Genomic DNA, 14,755 nt, shown 5'->3' with positions numbered 1-14,755 from the left:
AATACTGTACATAAAATTTCTTCAATAAATACTGTAGTCCTTTACAAAAATAGTATAAGAAAAATTACAAATCATTAGATATCACATGGGAATACACGTATGTATCTATCTGATACCTTGTGCCTCATTTCCATATTGCACCCAATGGAGGGTTAATATCACACTACCATGTGGAAGGTTTTCAGCAATGCAAGGACAGAAAAAAGCTAGGATTGAGAGGAAAGTGACCATGGCCATAATTAAGACACAGTCCCAGCAGAAGACATGTTCTGAAGTAATTTTTTCTTTTTACAATTGTACAATTGGCTTTATGTCGCACCAACACAGACAGATCTTAGGCGACGATGGGACAGGAAAGGGTTAGGAGTGGGAAGGAAGCAGACGTGGCCTTAATAAAGGTACAGCCCCAGAATTTGTCTGGTGTGAAAGTGGGAAACCATGGAAAACCATGTTCAGGGCTCCCGACAGTGGGGTTCGAACCCACTATCCCCCAAATGCAAGCTCACAGCTGTGCACCCCTGACTGCAGGGCCAACTTGCTTTTTCTGTAAGTAATAAAGTGTGGTTTATGTACCGGTACTTTACCTCTGAGTAGTTGTTCGAGACTTTCTGCTTCTTGAAAGACTCCATCCATTTTTGGATCCAGGCCTAAACAAGTTTCTCTGCTTGATCTTACCCAGTTCCAAAGGACCAGTCTTTGCTCTCGAACCTTGAGATTTTGATTGAGTAGCTGTAGTGCCTGTTGAAATATTACAGAAACTCATTAACCAGATTGAATCTTATAAAGAATTATACTCTAGAATAATTTCTGCAATATATTATAATAATAATATAATTATTATATTTTTCCTTTGAACAATTTCTGTCATGGCAGTGACATAATTTCAGACTAAAACTATAAATGGGCCGATGACCTTCAATGTTAGGCCCCTTTAAACAACAAGCGTCATCATCAGCAAAACTATAAATGGAATCTATATTATGCATTCAAGAAATTCATTAAGTATAAATAACTTTATGAGTGCTTTTGTATCGTTCTGTGTAGGACATACTTTGAGGCTTTATGTGACATATAAACACTGTCCTCCCCTTTGAACCATGTGACCTTGCTGCGGCGGAGAGGCTTGTGCATCCCAATGAAGCAGATAGCCAATCCATAGGTGCAAAAATATTGGATGGATATCTGCTGAGAGACCAGACTAATGAATGGTTCATCAAAAGGGCTACAACGGTGGCAGTCTAGCTGAGTGACTGGTATGGCCTTATAATAATATTTAATATGGCTTAGCTATGTTGATACTGCTACATGGATAAAAGGAAAGGGAAATTACAGCTGTAAATAACTCTCAAGGCCATGCAGCTCTCTCTGTACTAATGAATGATATGTTGATGATGGTTTCCTCCCAAGTAAAAGATTTCCGGAGGTAAAATACTATAATCTATCACCTTCATTGTCCGTATTGATAATTTAAGCACACAAATATGAAAGATGAGTTTTCCACCTAATCAATACTTTATTTTACAAAATGTTTAGTATTATTTACATTAAAACAGTACCGGTTTTGACCTGTAAATAGTTCATCATCAGCAAGTTCACCAACAGCTGAACTATTGAAAGAATATATGAAAAAAGAGAAAATTATATACAATATATAAAATATATAAAAGGATACAAGAATCTACTTGTGATGGTAGACTGAAATGTAGTGGTAGGCCAAGGAAGAGAAGGTAATGTTGTAGGAGAATTTGGATTGGGAAAAAGGAATGACAGAGGAAGTGAGCTAGTAGAATTATGCATCGATCATATTTTTGTCCTTGCTAATACTTGGGTCAAACACCAGAAATGACAGTTATATACTTGGTCAAAACCTGGAGACACTGGAAGGTATTAAATAGACTTCATATGATTGGACAGATTTTCAGAAACCAGGTAATGGATTGCAAAATCTTTCCAGGAGCAGACATTGACTCTGACCACAACTTGGTGGTCATAAAATGCAGTCTGAAGTCGAAAAAATTGAAGAAAGAAATGCAAGAAGATAGAATGTAGACAGTTGAAGGAAAAGAGAGTGAGAGGTTTGTTTCAGGGCACATCTTGCACAATGACTAAATGGAAGATTGAAGGAAATAAAACAGATAACTAAACTAAACTCGTGTCCTCATCCCGAGGTAGTGCAGCTCTTTTCAGGCACACCCCCATTGCAGGTGAGCTGCATGTACCATTTCAACCACATACCAGCCCTCCTGCCATTCTTAAATTTCTGGCAGTACCGGGAATCGAACCCGGGCCCCCGAGGACGGCAGCTAATTACACTAACCAGAGTGGATAGTTGTGAAGAAGGAGATTAGGAGGGCTGCTGAAGAAATGTTAGGAAGAAAAGTAAGATCAAGTAAAAATCAGTGAATAACTTGGGAGATACCAGACCTGATTGATGAATGACAAAAGTACAAGAATGCAGAAAATAAGGAGGGGAGAAAAGAATATAGGAAATTAAAGAATGAACTTGATAGAAAGCGCATGACAGCTAAGGAATTATGGCTGGAAGAGAAGGATGTTGAAGATTGAAAAATTGTAGGAAAGGTTGATGCTGCATACAGGAATATCAAGGAAACCTTTGGAGAAAAGAAAAGTGTATGAATAGTAAGAGCTCAGATGGTAAGCCATTTCTAGGGAAGGAAGACAGGGCACAAAGATGGCAGGAACATATTCAACAATTGTTGTTGTTGTTGTTGTTGTCGTCGTCGTCGTTGTTGTTGTTGTTGTTGTTGTTGTTGTTGTTTGAGTCATCAGTCCATAGACTGGCTTGATGCAGCTCTCCATGCCACCATATCCTGTGCTAACCTTTTAATTTCTACTAACTACTGCATCTTACATCTGCTCTAATCTGTTTGTCATATTCATACCTTGGTCTACCCCTACTGTTCTTACCACCTACACTACCCTGTAATGCTAACTGAACAAGGAAACCAGTTCTTCTCTCAGCATGCATGTCACATAACAGGCCCTATGAGGTCCGCATTGAACTGTGAAATTTTCTTGTGGAGTTTGTTGTAACACGGTTTCCACCTCACCAGACTTGACAATCTCGACTATCTGAATGCAAGTGACTGTGCACAAAGTTTTTCAAGATTGATTTTGATCCTTTACAGAGGAATTTCTTACATAATTCAACCACCGCATACTAGTAAAAAATGACAGACTTTTTATCTAATGAAAAAATGTGTTATTCAGGGTCGAACCCAGGACTGTCAAGGTTTTAACTTGAATGAAAAAATATAACATGGCCTTTTTAAAGTGTTCAGAGTGTTGCTTGAATAGTGACTATCAGGATTTTAACTCGTGATTACAAGAAGTTTTATGTTTCATTTTAGCTGTAACTTGTATTATTTTAACTATGTCTTCAAGTGTAATGTTATACTGAGTTGTGTATTTTTATATGTATGTACATATGTATAAATGCCTTTTCCCAAGATTGATTGAAGATGATACATATCAGCGTTGAAACTAGTACCAAGTAAAATGTTGTAATCAGCATAACATATTTCATATTGAAAAGGTGGACCTTTTAAGTTTACTTCTCTGTTTTCCTCTCATACTGCTGCAGAGACATACACACATGTTCGCTCACAACAAATGGACACAAGAGACTATTCCTCAACAAGAGACAGATCAGAAAGAACACTCACTTCATAGACAGAACTGCACTCATTGTGCTGTGCTGCTCAGCTACACTGAACTCTGGATGACACACACAGACTGGCTCTCTGACTGAACTGAACCACTGACCGAGCTGAACTACTGAAGCTCATCTGGCCTGCCATAAATAAGGAGGCTGGCCCTTCCAGATACTTTGTGAAAGGAAAAGTCTTCCGGAGTCCTCTCGAATCTGAATGCAATGGATTCACTTTCAAGGTCCTCCTCCGACCAACAGGAGGCCTCCAGCTAGATAGTAGGAAAGAGGGACGGCCTTGTATGCCTCACCCATTCATGATTGGCTGCTGAATAGCAAGTAGCAGGGCCCTAATTCAGTAACATCACTCATGACCAGGACCAAGATGAGTTGCTCCACCCTAGATCTTACAATAAAATGGCAGAAACTACAAGATTGCTCTCTCTTTATGCATCTCGCCTTAAGTTGCTTGATAATACAGAACCAGACGATTCGACTAGGTGGCCATCATCTTCCTTTGAGGTCCGCATTGAACTGTGAAATTTTCTTGTGGAGTTTGTTGTAACACGGTTTCCACCTCACCAGACTTGACAATCTTTTTAACTATGTCTTCAAGTGTAATGTTATACTGAGTTGTGTATTTTTATATGTGTTTACATATGTATAAATGCCTTTTCCCAAGATTGGTTGAAGATGATACATATCAGCGTCGAAACTAGTACCAAGTAAAATGTTGTAATCAGCATAACATATTTCGTATTGAAAAGAAGATACATATCAGCGTCGAAACTAGTACCAAGTAAAATGTTGTAATCAGCATAACATATTTCGTATTGAAAAGGTGGACCTTTTAAGTCAGGGTTTCTCCAGCTGTGCCATCATCATCACTGCATCCACCCTTGGGGCCAACATCAGAGCTCCCTTGAAGTTCTGCTCCCCACCAATCATCATCCCTTGATGGATCTAGGCATCGCAGACCCCATCGAAGAAGGTGTTGGCTGCCTCGCAATGGATTATCTCAGGGTGGCCCATCCAGGCTCATGCGGGCTGGTCGCTCGAGACTTCTCCCGTAGCTGGACATGGTAGGTGGCTGTCAGCTGGTAATCGTTCTCATTCATTCCCATTCCCATAATCTCCTTATAGGTGGCTGTGTAGTTCCTCTGCCACCTGTCCACATAGTCCGGTGATCAGATATTCAGCTCTCTCCTGCAATATCCAACTGTTGTGCATGAGGGTCCGGCATGTTACCCAGAAAGTGGTCCCATCGTAATGTGGGGGTTTCACCTTTACAATGCTGAAGCCACCATCACAGCTGGTGGGCTCTGTTTGGGTCTTCATGCCCATCGTCCTTTCACACAGTGCACTCATTTCCTCCCTCAGGTCTCAAACTTTAGATTCTTCAGCCTGGGGTAATGCCCTAAATTGCTCGTCGGCTAATTCATTATTCTGTGTGATGTCACTCTTTAAGTTTGTTTTGAGAGAGCACACTTCTTGTTCTAACTTCAACTGTCCCTGTTCTACCTTAAACTGTCTGTCCTTCAGTACACTTAGCTCTGACTTCAGCTGGCACTTAAAATTTTCCATACTTGGTTTTAAGTCACTATTGAGGTGGGTGGCGGATACAGAGTGGGTTTCGGCATACAAGTGGCCACCTCTGGTCTATGATCCAACAGCTCTGCATTCCAATCGAGCAGAAAAGGGGTGGCCACGGTTCTACACCTCTGTATCAGGAGACATAGACGGTCTGGTCTCCGCTATTGGTTGTCCTGAGAATGGTTTTCCATTCTCCTGTACCAAGGAGAATGCTACAACAGCTCCTAGTATAGGCTATGGCCACCAACCCCATCACCTTCTCCGAGTATCTCCTTCACCGTAACAAATCTCCTGGCCTGAGAGATGGTGTACCATCTAGAAGGCCCTCCTCACCCTTCAGGGGAGGAATGAAAACAATTTAGAAGAAGTATGAATTGATCCTGGTTAGATTTAATTTCACTAATGAGTTGACCATAGCTAGATTTAATTTCTCTCTTATGTTCACTGTTAAGTCCACAGAGCTTACTGAGAAGAGTCTGGAGCTGTTCCATATTCATTTGACTACTCAATAGAAATTTCTACCAACTACAAAATACACTACCAGTCAATCCCGATTCTGACACCAGTTTTAATGTACCAGTTTATCCCACTTCTGATGCCAGTTGTAACATGACAGCAGGTAGGTAAATAAAGACACAGCACTGGTAGTATTAACTCTAGGATTTATTAACTAACTATTAATTGCTTACACACAACAGAGACAGACATACCAAGACCAAACTTACACTATATAGTACACACAGCACTCTCTCTACCCTCACTGCTCGGTCACACTAGTTGTTCACTCTATTGCTTACAAACTAATAACAGTCACATTACACACTCTTCAACAACTGTCACTTATAGTCTGAGTCAGATCCACAGTTATTCTCAGAATATGCTATCACATCTGCTTAGATCACACCTTGCACTCAACACATCACAATCCTGCATAATTACAATTAGAATGAAAAAGAATATCCATCTAATCAATACACTTTATTCATGTGACCATACAAACATCACACTTGTGGGACTAGTTTCAACCTTAAACTTAGGTCATCTTCAGCCACATAATCTAAAGTTGACAAATATATTCTCATATTGTGTTTATTAAAACAATTATGACGTGCGATTTTAATATAGAATCTGCGATAGTACTCTGGCCACTCAGTCTGTCTAGGAGACATCTTCTTAGAAAAGAATGCTTGGGCTGCCACATACCATTTACATACAGGGGCTATTGGTGAAATGGAGACATTGATGAAGCCCAAGGGTGCTATGGGGTGTGGGTGGAAGAGGCTGCTTCTAACTCCAGAGTTTATGGCACTGGTTGTGAGCCCTTTAGTTTGGAGATGGCTGTGTGTAGTTAGGCATGATACACTGCTGTTGAAGGAAGAAACTAACAGTAGAAATGTAATATTTCCAAGAAATTGCCTAACTCTCAAATCATCTTTTACTGGGAAAAATTCTGCAGCATTGTGATGTGGTCAGGGAATGAGCGCATTCCCTCAGTGGAAACCTTATGTATGAGAAACTCAACTCTAGGGGCACCCAGCACACTTTTAGTAGAATTTGCAAGGGTACCATACTCGGACAGGTGGGAAAAGAGGGTGCGTAAATGCTTGATATGTTCCTCAGGGTTCTTAGAAAATACCAAAATCTCACTGATGTATGAATCATTGAACAGTTTGCTCCATGTTGCTCAGCATTGCACAATCTGAATGTCATGAAAGGGAATTCTAAAACACTGAAAGGAGTTATAATGGCTATTTTTGAATTGTCACTGAGGTTGAAGGAATTTGGATATGTGCTTTGACAAAGTCAACCACAGAAAATAAACTGCAACCATGGAGCTGGTGACTGAAGTCATACAAATGATGTGGTGGGTATCTGTCCAGGATAGTATGCAAATTCAAGTGCAGTATTTGCTGCATTGTCTCTAACCGATATCCTTCTTCAGAATCAGGTGCAGAGAAGATAAACAAAGATCATCACAGCGTCAAGCTGTGCTGTCTTCAAGCATTACATCAAAATCTCGGTAATCTGAAGGTGAAATGAAATGGCGTATGGCTTTTAGTGCCGGGAGTGTCTGAGGACAAGTTCGGCTCACCAGATGCAAGTCTTTTGATTTGACTCCCATAGGCGACCTGCACGTCATGATGAGGATGAAATGATGATGAAGACACAACACATACACCCAGCCCCCGTGTCAGCGAAATTAACCAGTTATGGTTAAAATTCCCGACCCTGCCGGGAATCGAAGCTGGGACCCCTGTGACCAAAGGCCAGCATGCTTAGCCATGGAGCTGGACAATCTGAAGGTGATCAGGTATCAGTCACCATGGTCTGCATGAAACCATTGGTTCTGTGGTAGTGTGAAAGCAATATATGGTTAGATGGCATTAATTCCTTGGAGTTCCTGACAGGTGAATGAGATCTGGAATTTCTTATAAGATATTGTCGAATTTGTTTGCGATTGCCAGTGCCTTGGTGCTTGGTTGATTTACGTTGGCTCACTGAACTGGTGCATACAGATCCGTGATACCATCTACAAATTGTTTGTTATAACAGTCTGGTAGAATGTGGTAGAATGCCAGGAAATGCTATGTCAGCAATAACAAATTTCTGAGAGAAGCCCTTTGGAGGTCGAAATTTACCTGAAAGGTAATGATGCCCTAGGTGCCCTGGGTAGAGTTATTTGCTGCTGCAAGCTGATGGTCTGATTCCTGAATTCACCTCTTGAACAACACATGAAGGAAGCAGCACAAAATTTGAGCTGGTATCAACTAGGAATGTATGCCTGGAAGTCCTGTTGGTAATGAAGAAGTGGCTTTCACCAGTTCAGCAAACATTTACTGCCATTACAAGTTGCCAGTGACAGTTAACATGTAGCTGCATGGTGAGTTATATTTATGGGCTCGTTCTTTAAACCGGTGATAGTACTAGCAGATACCACCCACTAGTCGGATGTGTTGAGTGAAGATTAAAGTGCTGCATTCTGCTGTGTAAGTGCTTTAAACCGTTTGGCAAGCTGTCTTACTTGGGTGCTGACAGTGTGGACAATATTAGTATGAACTAGCTGATGTGAAACTTCCAGAATTTTGTTTGCTAAATCAGCTACCTCTTAAAGGGATGTCTTCCTGTGTCTGCAATATACCTTGTGCTTGTTCTGGTAGTTACTATATCCTAAACTGCCTCATGATATTGTCCTGCATGTTCACTGTGTCCACCAGAGATTGCATATAGTGCAAGAACTGTGATGACTTCCTATTACCTAGTTCTTTCTCCTTTAACAACTGATGAACATGCTGGTTCAGTGGCAATAAAATGCGCCTAAATAGTTTAGGGTGTAAGTTAGCACAACCATTCAATGTGGGAAGATTAGTGATAATGTCATTCACTTCTGCAGCATATCTACCATCTAGCTGTGACAGACATGGACATATTAGGTGGAATCTTATGTAATGCTGGATATACTGAACTGTGCTTCCACCTGTGCAAACCATAACACTGGATTCTCTGGCCAAGCTATGGAACAATTAACTACTGGTACTGACTGTGTTGCACTAACTTGATGCGTTGGTGGTCATGATGTCTATTGTTGGAGTGTACTACATTTGTAGAAGTTGGTTCTGTTCCTGTACCTGCAGAAATTGTCTGTGGAGTTCTTCTACTGTGAAGTGTGTTTTATCTAAGTGAAGAAATAAATAAATAAATAAATAAATAAATAAATAAATAAATAAATAAATAAATAAATAAATAAATAAATAAATAAATAAATAAATAAATAAATAAATAAATAAATAAATAAATAAATAAATAAACAATAATAATAATAATAATAATAATAATAATAATAATAATAATAATAATAATAATAATAATAATAATAATAATAATAATAATGTTATTGGCTTTACGTCCCACTAACTACTTTTACGGTTTTCGAAGACGCCGAGGTGCCGGAATTTAGTCCCACAGGAGTTCTTTTACGTGCCAGTAAATCTACCAACACAAGGCTGATGTATTTGAGCACCTTCAAATACCACCGGACTGAGCCAGTTGGGGTCAAAAGGCCAGCGCCTTAACCATCTGAGCCACTCAGCCCAGCAAGAAATAAATACTTTAACACTATTGTATTCTGCACATTTGTTCACTTTCAATCACGTCCAGGTCACCAATGTGGAAACACTCGAGATGAGAGTAAATAATGATGTTGGTTAGGAAATTATTGTAGCTAGAATATAAACATCAGTTACTTCATTTATGGATACCATGGTACCTTCTGAAACTCTAACCTCTTTTACAGTCATAGTACCCTTTTGTAGGATTCTTTGCTGTTTACATTCATGATCAATTAGATTATATTCTCCTTATCGACCGGAGAGTGATGCATAATGTCTTCCCTGTCAAAGATAGGTGGTGGCCTCATAAGGAGAGCAACAACATGATGTTGCCACGCTACAAGATGGTAGCATGATGAAATGATGAAATTTAATCAACATGAGTTAAAATTACCATTAGTTCAGTATCCCATATGATTTTTAAAAAATTTACACAGCTTATTAACAAAAGAATGAAAAGACAGGTTGAAGCTTACCAGTATGTTGTAAAATCACTTAAGTTTCCCAAAGAAATGTAGGTTTGCTGCTGCAGCCTAGTGGGCTACCTTAAGAGTAGTAAAATTGAAGCTGTTCTATATTTAAGTTACTAAATTAAGTCAAACTTACCTTGGCCATTGTTGCATCAATGTGATGTATATGTCTCCCATTAAGAATTACAATAGTACCACTGCTGTACTGAAGACACACTTTCACAATTTTCTTTCTCACAAATTCTGCAGCAGGAAACACCAAACTCTGATCAGGAGTTATCAGTAGAATCTCATGAGAAAAATTCTGTAAAGAATAAAAGAAAAGAAAATTTTACAATGCACGTTACTTCAAACATTGTTGCTTTGCTCTGAAGGGCAGTGTTTGAATTCAAGAGGGGTGTGGGGGTGGGTGTCGTGTCACCCCTGGTGGTCACCAAGTTCCCCTTGCATAAAAATGGAGTAGGTCTATTCTTCTATCTATCAAAGTAAGTTTTCATTCCCTATAAAAAATACCCTCTCTCTGGCCTGGAAAAATAGTGATGTTGAAATGATATAGAGGATAAGTGAGAGGGAAAAAGTACTGTTATAAAGTGGGGAATTATTGGACTCTTGGCTAAAGGGGAGTGTATGAATATTTGAGTATTTAATAAATATTGAAAAGCAACAAACCAGTGTTAGTCCTATATCCCTTTCAGACCGTGTACGCACAATTGTGCGGGTTCGTATTTTATTTATGTCTGAGCTTATTTGACATTTTCTTGGCGCTAGACCAGACTGCAGTGCTTGTGCGGGACACGTAGCATGTACTTCAGCTGTTTTTTTTTTTTTTTTTTGCTAGGGGCTTTACGTCGCACCGACACAGATAGGTCTTATGGCGACGATGGGATAGGAAAGGCCGAGGAGTTGGAAGGAATCGGCCGTGGCCTTAATTAAGGTACAGCCCCAGCATTTGCCTGGTGTGAAAATGGGAAACCACGGAAAACCATCTTCAGGGCTGCCGATAGTGGGATTCGAACCTACTATCTCCCGGATGCAAGCTCACAGCCGCACGCCTCTACGCGCACGGCCAACTCGCCTGGTCAGCTGTTTTTATTTAGTACTTGACCACCAGGGGGGAAGGAAGAAGAGTTTAAAAATACAGTTCATTAGCAATATGGCGGGAAGCAGTAATGTCTAAAGTAAGTATTTATTTACTGCATTCATATTAATCTAGAAGCTTTACTGAATATCAGAATATAATCTATGAAGTGTGTAGATTGTGTAGCAAACGTAAATTGTGAACTTTCAACATTGTACATAATACCATGAGGTTTTGAATGTTGATACGCACATATGTGCGGGCTAGGTTTCCTTACAGCCAATGCATGCAGGAGTGCTGGGTGCTGTCGCAAAAAGGACCGAGAAAGAAAAACTCGTACTCTACATGAGAAATGTAATGTATAAGATTTTAACTGTTTAAAATTGTTCCACACTGTAAAATAGAACATTTGATCATGTACTGAGATGAATTTTTTAAATTTTTTATTTCTTGCAAGTAGTGAATGAAGTCCTGACACGCACAATTGTGTGGGTTCTGTTTTTCAGCCGATAGTTCTTATTTTGTAAAATAAACTGCAAAAACATGTATTCGAGAGCATTTTAGTAAGTTTTTGACGTTTTGACATCTCCAGATTTCATTCAGGTCTGACGACAAGCTGCTGCTTCCAAAAGGGCAGTAATGTCAAAACTCCTCCTCAATGTAGAAAATGTAACGTTTACTTGTGTTTGAACGATTTAATTGTTTTAAATTATTCCCCACTGGAAAATAGAACATTTGATCATGTACATGTGTATATTCACATGCATTGAGGTAATTTTTCTTTTTTTTGTAAGTAGTGAAGTAAGTCCTGACACGCACAATTGTACGGGTGTTTTTTTTTTCAGATATTAATTTTAATTTTATAGAATAAACTAAAAATATATGTATTTAAGAGCATTTTAGTCAGTTTTTGACATACAAACAAAAATTCACACCGCCAGTTTTCTTTCAGGTCTGAAAGGGATATTGTGTTCCTTTTCTTATACCTTCTATATATTAATTGAGCATTTACTAAAGTACGGATCACTTGTGGTAGCAATTATGTGTGTGGGGTTACGTTGAATGGTAAATGACTGTGGATGAATGATATGGTGATGGGCAAATGGATCTGCAGGTGGATTATAATGAGTCATTGGATGTATGGGTGAGCAACTGGTAGTACTGTTGATGGGGTGTATTAATGGATCAGCAGATTAAATTTATTTCCCGCCCATCCACCCGCTTACCCATGATTGAATATGTTAGTGACCCTTCCACCCACCCATTATCCAACATAGAATACCAAGTTCTCTACGTATTGAAAAAGGAGAATGATTGATCTTTAGAATAGATTGGGAGATGGGGGTGGGGGTGGGGTACGGGAGGAGTGGTTTAAACCAAGGTTTCCAGAGGGGTTATGGGCTTTCACAAGGTACACATTTGGAGGGGCATATGAAGACCAGATGGAGGAGCAGAAATCAATAATAGGATGAATAATAGTACACATACAGAAGCATAATTTAATGTAAGAGTGTTTAAGTCACAAATTTCAGTAAATTTGAATAAAGGTCCAAGAGACCTCATAGTACAGAATTTAATTTCAATCAATACAATACTGATCTGCATTTAGGGCAGTTGCCCAGGTGGCAGATTCCCTATCTGTTGTTTCCAAGCCTTTTCTTAAATGATTTCAAAGAAATTGTAAAGTTATTCAACATCTCCCTTGGTAAGTTATTCCAATCCCTAACTCCCCTTTTTATAAACGAATATTTGCCCCAATTTGTCCTCTTGAATTCCAACTTTATCTTCAAATCCACCCTATCAAATGCCCTAGACATGTCAATCACAATGCAGTCCATTTGACCTCCTGAATCCAAGATATCTGCTATATCTTGCTGGAATCCTACATGTTGAGCTTCAGTGGAATAACCTTTCCTAAACTCGAACTGCTTTCTATCGAACCAGTTATTAATTTTGCATACATGTCTAATATAATCAGAAAGAATTATTTCCCAAAGCTTACATGCAATGCATGTCAAACTGACTGGCCTGTAATTTTCTGCTTTATGTCTATCACCCTTTCCTTTGTACACAGGGGCTACTATAGCAACTCTCCATGCATTTGGTATAGCTCCTTCATGCAAACAATAATCAAATAAGTACTTCAGATATGGTACCATATCCCAACCCATTGTCTTTAGTACATCCCCAGAAATCTTATCAATTCCAGCCAATATCCTAGTTTTCATTCGGTGTTGATTTCCTCCTCAGTGGTGGCTGGATCTTTACCACATACCACACAGCTGAAAAGGTTATGCCTAGGAGGCAGGGATCAAGTCTTGAGCATTGGTTGCAATAGGAGCTACTAAAGTTAATTGTAGTAGCTGTCAGCATGTAAATTTCTTGTCACTCTTTCAGACTCTTAATACTTTTTGACTAAGTACAAATATTATCATTGCAATCATATTCACATTGAAAAACTTGCTGTAAAGCAATTATCTCCTGTTAGTAGAGAATAACCCTTCTTGTTGAAGGACACATCCAGTTGGTTACAAAATACAGTAAGTCACACAATGGACAGTAACATAGATGGGCCAGGAAATTCTACCCTATGCAGCATATTCCCTGACATCTGCCTAAGGGACTATTTTTATTTACCAGAATATAGCAGACAACACAATGCACTGGATGAATTTTTATAAAAAGGATACTAAAAGATACATTATTTAGCAGATAAGTAAAACCAGTTCAACTGACCATACATTTATGATCTCATTACATGAAAACAGATTAATGTTGCTTGTATTGGGGAATATCTCAATTAAGTAAGTTTATTCTTCAACCTAATGCTATTATTCTCTCAACAATGAAAATTTGGCAAACCAACAGAACTCTCCATAGTACCTAATATTCCACCTTTATTTACAGAAAGAGTTTAACTTACTTGTATATTCTCAATGGTGACTCTAGGCCGAGCAGTAGTGTAGAGTATAAATAGTAAATTGATTCCAACGCCAATGAGCATTCCATACTCCAGGGAAAAAAAGAGACAGCAAAAGAAAGTCACGAACAGAGGAATCAAGTCTATTTCTGTAATGACATGATATGTATATTAATTACTACTAATGATTTCTTGTAGTGTACAACTTTCTTATTTTTTTTCTTAATGAATACAAGAAAATATATAGTAATATTTAGAGGCACCTGTTTGTGGTGAAACGTTTTGCCTAATTTCATTATTTTTACAAAATTCTTTCAGTATATTTTTTGCCATTTTTATTTTATTTCCTCAATAATTTTTGCTTATTTTATTTTCACCTTCCAGTAATAAATGCTAAACCAAAATATAGTTGATAGCTTATTTGCAGTAACAGATCATATTTTATTTTTAGGTATATGCAAGAAACATGACAGTTATGCTTCTACTGAAAACACATATTACATATAACAAAGCATGGATGTTTGGACAAATTTTATTCTACCTACCTACCTACATAATTTACACTCCAGTCTGAAAAAGACAGAGATACCATGAGTTCCATATTACTGGGAGTCAGAGCTGTTCTCATGTCAGATATCACATTAATTGTACGCTGAAAATTACCTCTCACTATCAGCATTACTGACTGAGATCCATAAAGCTTTCACTGCAGCTTCCACAAAATGCCAATATACTAATTTTAAGAAAAGAAAAATGGCAATCACATCAATATCTTAACCTGATCTACAGTAACTACCTGCTAGATCCTAAATACTGTGTATGGTTCAAGATATTCTGATGTTGAAAGTTCTCGTAGGATGGGAATTTGATTTGTTAGATAGGAGACTTCATCATTTTTAAATCACCTTTTATTATTTA

The 14,755-nt window shown here is 38.6% G+C and overlaps 1 protein-coding gene across 4 annotated transcripts in view; it reads right to left on the bottom strand.

Annotated features, from left to right (window-relative positions):
* Positions 1-14,755, bottom strand: part of LOC136866972 (sodium-independent sulfate anion transporter) — a 239,988-nt gene that overhangs the window by 22,422 nt on the left and 202,811 nt on the right. For all 4 annotated transcript variants that reach the window (XM_067144074.2, XM_067144067.2, XM_067144082.2 and 1 more), the window contains 3 exons: positions 13,841-13,986; positions 9,976-10,143; positions 585-738 (listed from right to left, as the gene is read on the bottom strand). In XM_067144074.2, the coding sequence (XP_067000175.2) occupies positions 585-738; positions 9,976-10,143; positions 13,841-13,986 (468 nt within the window). The remainder of the gene's footprint in view (positions 1-584; positions 739-9,975; positions 10,144-13,840; positions 13,987-14,755) is intronic.

This window comes from Anabrus simplex, chromosome 1 (genome assembly GCF_040414725.1).
Source record: "Anabrus simplex isolate iqAnaSimp1 chromosome 1, ASM4041472v1, whole genome shotgun sequence".
In the NCBI taxonomy this organism is placed as follows: Eukaryota; Metazoa; Arthropoda; class Insecta; order Orthoptera; family Tettigoniidae; genus Anabrus; species Anabrus simplex.
The sequence above is the reverse complement of the archived record's forward strand: the minus strand, read 5'-3'. Positions and strand labels throughout refer to the sequence as shown.